Raw genomic sequence first — 6,912 nt, 5'->3', positions numbered from 1 at the left:
GAGAAAATTTGCCCCAAAATAGAGAAAAAATAGTGTAAAACCCCCAAAAAACAACGTAATTTTTAAAATTTCCTGTAGGCAGATTCAAGGAAAGAAATTTTGTATGTTTGGAAAATGATTTTTTTCGAACGCTGCCTTTGACATACCAGCAGACTCTTGAGTTGCATCTTGCAAGTTCCCAAGAATCCCAGCGGTGGCACCCTTCTCTCTCTCTCTCTCTCTAGCTTGTGTAGAGCATATTCTAGTCAAACTTTAGCTCTCTCTGCCGTAGGGTTTCTCCCTCCTCAACCTCAACCCGTTAACGCCTGAGTCTCCCCCCTAGGCGAGAGCCAGCCCTGTGGGTAGGCGTTAGGCCTATCACCATAGCCTCGATCTCAAGACAAAGCCAAGCCCCTGAATCTCGTGGCGAGAACATCACCACACAGCAAGCTTTCAAACCTCTCATATCTCGCAAGCCCCGAATCTCTTACAGCCTAACTGACAAAGCTTGCGCTGCCTAGCCCTGAACTCACGGCCCTGCAAAGCTGTGAAAATATATGTGAGCCTCACTCACGAAGCAGCCTCATGAACCTTAACTGCCTGCAAACTAAGGATCTATTAAGGCCTAGTTTACAGTGGGGTCCCATTGGATTATAGTGGGGTCTCATCATGAATACCCCAAAGGGTACTACGAGGAGTTGACCAAGTTTTGCAGCCGTTGCAGTAGCGCCGAGTAAAAGCGATCGGATCAGAGAGCTTCAAAGAGTTGTTCATCAGCTTATGGAAGAGAATCGCGACCTAAAAGCGTACCTTAGGAAGCTTGAGGCACGTTTCGACTCTATGGTAAATGTTGTCACAGACAAAGCCAAAGAAGTTGAAGCCAAAGTCACCCAAGCTCACTCTGCAGTCATTAAAAAAGTGCAGACATGTGTGACAATGGAACTTGGAGAACAGAGAGTTCAGGAAGAGAACTCCTTCAAGGTCCAGATTGGTGGGCTTCCCTCATCATGGTGCACCACCAATGATACCCTCAGAGAAGCAATTATCAAGCTCAACAATATTCTTCAAACAATCAACATCAAGCCGAAAGCCATTTCTTGGATCAATGACACCAATAGGCAAGTTCCATTTAAGCATTGCCTTCTCACTTTGAAGGAAAAAGAGGAGCAGGTGAGGTTGCTGCGCCAATCCCACCTCCTCAAGGGAACAAAGGTTTGGATTGTTGAGGAGTTGACCATGAATCAACTCAAGATGAAGAAACAAGAACTCAAAAAGGTCTATGAAGCACAAAAACAAGGAAAATGGGCAGTATATCGAGGAGGTAAGGCCATCATCCAAAAGTTTCAAACTCCCAAAGGGACTATCCCCTTACCCGACCCCACCTAGGTTTTGCTTCCTTTTTCCACCCACTTGACGGACCCTCAATCCTTAACTGATATGTATCTAATGCCTTCTCTTACAAGACCCCATTTTAATGTTTTTGTTTCGGTCCCATGGGTCAAATCTGACCTCCGTGGATGATAATGAAATCTATCTATCTATCTATCTCTCTCTCTCTCTCTCTCTCTCTCTCTCTCTCTCCCTTGCTTGCAGATTGACCAGCAATAGGCTCGCTCTCTCTGAACCTCCCCTCCTCCCCCGCTTCTCATACGTGCATGCGCAACTTGGCCAGAAGCTGGAGAAGAGCGCACGCCTAAAACTATGCGGTCATTTCTTGAAGCCGCAGAAGCATTCAATGATGAGTTGGCATTGCCATCACCATTAATGAGTTTGCATGCCTCCGTTGGTGTTTGTGGAGTAAACACTCGTCGGAGTCACCAGTTGGAGGACCTACTACCTCTCTCTCTCTCTCTCTCTCTCTCTCTCTCTCTCTCTCTCTCTCTCTCTCTCTCTCTCTCTCTCTCTCTCTCTCTCTCTCTCTCTACACTGACCCTATTTCTCCCGCACCTGAGCGCACTCAGGTGGTGCAGGCGACACTGCCGTAGCTGGGCCCAAGGACCTACTGCCTCTCTCTCGCTCTCTTTCCGCGCAGGCCTTGTTTCTCTCTCACTGAGTGCACTCAGGTGTAGGCGACACTGTCGCAGCTAGGTTGAATTATGGAGCTTGCGACACGTGTCCGCGGGAGGGGGCCGGAGTCCCTTCTCTCTCTCTCTCTCTCTCTCTCTCTCTCTCTCTCTCTCTCTCTCTCTCTCTCTCTCTCTCTCTCTCTCTGTGCTTTCGCCCTTGGCACCTGGGAAATTCAACGTCTCTCTAGCGAGTCCCACGATTCTGTTGCACGTGCTTATCCACCCGCTCAGCCCATCCCGTATGGCTGTGTGCCTCTTTTGAGGGCTTGGAGCTCTTCGCCCTGCTTGGCTCATGAGTCGTGACATCTCCATCTTGAATGCCCAGGCCACCGCCCTTACCCGCCCACCTCAGCTCATGCACATGTGGACGGCCCTACGTTCTCTATAGTTGTCGCCTCTCTCAGTACCATGCCACCTTTTCACTGCCTTGATGTTTATGTTGTGGTCGGCCACGATGGTGAGCTAAAGGAGCAATGCGTCTCTTTAATGATCGCGACCCCTTAGGCCTCTGCTGGGTTCGAACTTTGAGGGTAGGCCAGCGTCGTCAAAGGTGGAGCTCACACCTCTCTCTCTCTCTCTCTCTCTCTCTCTCTCTCTCTCTCTCTCTCTCTCTCTCTGTGTGTGTTCGTACTCGGTGCCTAGGACAATTCGCATGTTGTGTCGTTGTGTGAGTGGATGTGTGATATGTTCAACCTTACACTTCAACATGGTATGCCTTATGACTTGAGTACTAATTGGGTTAAGTTTTGCATAAAGGAGGGGATATAAAGAATGTAAACAACTGCTAGACCATAATGATTATGTCTCTTATGGCAAAGTTGTTTGGGTGCATAATGGAGATGAAATTGAGTGATTGGGCGGAAGAGAATGAAAAGCGTGCAAAAGGACAAGCGGGTTTTCATCGATGCCATAGCACCATTGATCATCTTTTCACTCTTCATGTTCTCATGGAGGAAAGTCGATTAAAAGGCAAGCGATTGCATTGTTGTTTCATGGACTTTAAGAGATCCTTTGATATGATTCCACGTAACAATTTGTGGAGAAGAATATGGAAGAACGCCAAGTGCCAAGTGAGTTTATGCTTGCGGTTTCTTGAATCTATGAGAAGGTGATTGTCAATTGCACATGGGAAGAGAAATTTTAGAAATTTTTGTAAGCACTATTGGGGTTAAACAAGGATGTCCATTGTCACAAGCTCTCTTTGGTCTATGCATCAATAAATTGGAACAAATGATACTTGAATTTATGCAAGAAGAAGGCATTGAAGAGGTCACTATTTGCAATGCGGTAATCATGTTTTTGTTGTATACGGATGATGTAGTGCTTCTAGCGGTTGTCCTTGAGAACTTTTGCTTGCATAATGGGTTGATTGTGAATGAATCCAAAACAAAGGTTATGCTTGTGAAAGCCAACCAGAAGGAGAAGCCATGCATTGTGTACAACAATGAGACACTTGAAGTTGTTGAGAGCTTTAAGTACCTTGGCCTTGAGGTTCCATCCAATCACAAGTGGCATGAATGTGCTATGCGCCGTTTGGAAGGAGGAAAGAGAGAATATTATGCATTTGAGAACATGTGTAATGCGGGAAACATTAAGTATTGGCCAAGTTCTCAAGAAGTATCTTTTTGATGCATTGGTGACACCGGTTCTTCTTCATGGAGTTGAAGTGTGGGGCGGGAGCATCTCAAAGTCTACTTGGAAAGAGTTTGAGAATGTCCAAAAGCGTTTTCTTACAAACTTTCTTCAAGTTAAGACACAAAAACCATATATGCTCCTACTTCTTGAGTCGGGATCTATTCCAATTGAGGTTATGGACATGGAAAGGGTTCTGGAGTACATGATAAAGATGCGTCAATACCCCTCGCATCAACTTCCTACAATTGCATGGGAAGCAAGCAAAAAAGTTCAAAAGACACATAAAAGCAAGATCTTTGAGCACCATCGGATGGATGCAAGACATAAAGAAGTGGTTTGGGAGAAGGGATGCACTACACTTGCTACATGATGCTTCAATTGACTGCCAAGTGAATGAAGCTTTTCTACAACGCCAATGTTTTATGGCTTGGGAGAAATCCGGTGGCTCACGCTTCATACATTACACCACCCATATTGCCCCCAACTACAAAACCATGTTCTTCGCTAAAAGAGGAAACCGTACTCACACTTACATGCTTGAGCCTATCCCCTTGTCGACGATATTCACTATCGCAGCCATTCGGCTTAGCTCCCATTTCCTTCGATGTGACACAGGGCGTTGGGGCAATGGAGAAGAGTCAAATCAACTGTGCACATTATGGTCACTACAAGTTCAAAAGTTTGAGTACCACACTACTAGAGTGCTCAGCTTTTGGTCACATCCGAACTTGCTTCTCTCACATTTTCAGCCATGACTTAGACCTACACACTTTCCTCTCCCAGCCAACAGTGTGGGCTCTTCATTGCGACTCTCATCACCACAATTTTAGAGCATCGAGAGTCACTCATCAGCCATACACATAGTACATCACATGTAACTTTGGTCCCATAGGTTATATTTGACCTCCGCGGACGATAATAAAATCTATCTATCTCTCTCTCTCTCTCATTTAACTGTCTCAATCTCACTGCTTCGTTCTCTCACTCTACAACATGAAGGCTTACATTTGCTAATTTTGCTCCTGCTTCCAATGTCCAACTCATTGGATGAAATCCATATAAAGCCCTGTGGCCGCTTTAACTTACTCTCTCTCTCTCTCTCTCTCTCTCTCTCTCTCTCTCTCTCTCTCTCTCTCCCCTTTGACCACTGTTCGGGAAAAATGTCTCTCAGCTTAATATCGTGTCGTTTTCAATATCCAACATGCCGGTTCAGGGCAAGGGAAAAAGGAGAAAATTCACCCCAAAATAGAGAAAAATAGTGTAAAAACCCCAAAAAACAGCGTAATTTTTTAAAATTTCCTCTTGGCAAATTCAAGGAAAGAAAATTTGTATGTTCAAAAAAATGATTTTTTTTTAACATTGCCTTCGACATACCAACAGTCTCTCTCTCCCTGTCTCATCAACACCGTCTCTTGTGTTGCATCCCCCAAGTTCCCAAGAATCCCAACGATGGCACCGCTCTCTCTCTCTCTCTCTCTCTCCCCTCCCCCCCCCCCTTGCCTGCAACATGCCTCATCGATTTTGTTGGAATGTTGTTATTCGCGAGCACCGTCTCTTTTGTGCTCTGATTTGATCCCCAATGGTGGCACCTCTCTCTCTCTCTCTCTCTCTCTCTCTCTCTCTCTCTCTCTCTCTCTCTCTCTCTCTCTCACGTTTGTAATGTTTTGTTTTTGGTCCCATAGGTCATATCTGACCTCCGTGGACGATAATACAATCTATCTATCTATCTATCTCTCTGCAGGCCCTGTTTCTCTCTCACTGAGCACACTCAAGTGCAGGTGACACTGGCATAGCTCGACGGAATTATGGAGCTTGCGACACATGTTCGGGGGAGGGGGCCAGAATCCCTTCCCTCATTATAATAGTATAAATTATTCTCACATGGAAAAGAGGGGAGCACCATTCTTCAAATGTACTCAATATCTTTGTACAAAGTTTCTTTAGATATTCTTTTTCATCTTTATGTACCCCTTACTCTTGAAAGGGTAAACGCCCCAAAAAGAGAATGGGACTGGGACCCGGGACCCAAATTGAGGACAAAGAGGTGGTACAAACTTGTGTGAGAAGAAGGACATGAGATGTGGAAGTATTATTGGACTACATAAGTAGTCCTTAGTAATGGGTTGGATTTTGGATGCATCTCTGGACCATTGGATGAACCATTGGATAAAGCCTGCAGAGATTAGTGCCACGTGGCAAGCTAATGATGACAAATTTCTTTTCTACTATTTTCATTAGCTTGCCATTGACATTGTTTACCTCCCTCTTCAAATTGTTTACCTCCCTCTTCAAAAGGCACATTGGATATTGGATCACACACAATCTTTCTCATCCAACTTCACTTTGTTTTTTTCTCAATTTCTTACATTGCTTCCAATTGTTTTTCCATCCAGGCTAGAAAAGTACATTTTCCCTAACCACTGAAAATCAAGACAAACTTGAAATTCTCTTGATGTTTCGATCAAGCTTTGAAGCTTTTGTCGGTATTTACACTAAAACTTGTCTAAATTTTTCAATTTTCTTAAAGGCAAGCTCAAAATCTAACCGTGATTTTATAATTTTAATCGGGACCTCAGTTTTTTTCTAACACTGTTTTCATCTATCATTTGTAATCTTTTGGAATTTATTGCAATCTGAATAATTCATTGTTAAATTATTATCAATAATTGAATATTTTATTGTGACGACAATGCTTTAAATTGTTAGTGTCGTTTTCTCATTTTCTCTCTCACAAGGACCTCTCTTATAATTATCATAGCCCTCTCAATAGCCTTATGTAGGCCATAGTGAACTTTCTCTATAGGTTCGCTTCTAGGGTGGCCGATATGCAAGGCCTAGTGGATCCTGAAGGACTGCTGGATCCACTTAGTCATCTTTGGATTGCATATGTGAGAATTTTTTTGCGGGGAGTCTTGATCTTGCAATGGTTCTCGCTTCGTGATGGTCTCACTAGGGTCTACTAGATTGCTGACTGGTTTTGTTGGATCTATGTGGGAGTGCTTATTCTCAAGCATATTGTCCGTGGCTTGGTAGCTGGAGCAGGAGTGATGTATGGTGGTGACATCTGGCTCTTGTGGTTGTTGGTCATGGATTGTATGCTTATGGAGTTGTTGCATGGCTGCCTACTCAAACGGCATGTGGGGTTGCGGAGGCAGTCCACCTGCATTGTGGCACCCCCTAGGTATATTTCACCCTCATATGGTACGTTTCGTTTGTATTCGGCATTATGTTT

The 6,912-nt window shown here is 44.4% G+C and overlaps 1 protein-coding gene across 1 annotated transcript; it reads left to right on the top strand.

The window, feature by feature from the left end:
- The first annotated feature begins 268 nt into the window (after positions 1-268).
- On the top strand, positions 269-1,487 carry LOC147421669 (uncharacterized). The gene has a single exon (XM_086503497.1). It carries the CDS (start codon positions 760-762, stop codon positions 1,363-1,365), a length of 606 nt encoding a protein of 201 aa, XP_086359623.1. The 5' UTR covers positions 269-759; the 3' UTR covers positions 1,366-1,487.
- The last annotated feature ends 5,425 nt before the right edge of the window (positions 1,488-6,912 follow it).

This window comes from Adiantum capillus-veneris, chromosome 27, assembly GCF_014529385.1.
Source record: "Adiantum capillus-veneris isolate H3 chromosome 27, ASM1452938v2, whole genome shotgun sequence".
In the NCBI taxonomy this organism is placed as follows: Eukaryota; Viridiplantae; Streptophyta; class Polypodiopsida; order Polypodiales; family Pteridaceae; genus Adiantum; species Adiantum capillus-veneris.
Note: the sequence above shows the minus strand (reverse complement) of the source record. Positions and strands in the feature narration are given on the sequence as shown.

Coding starts and splice junctions, on each gene's coding strand:
- LOC147421669 (XM_086503497.1), top strand. CDS start 760: ATGGAAGAGAATCGCGACCTAAAAGCGTACCTTAGGAAGCTTGAGGCA.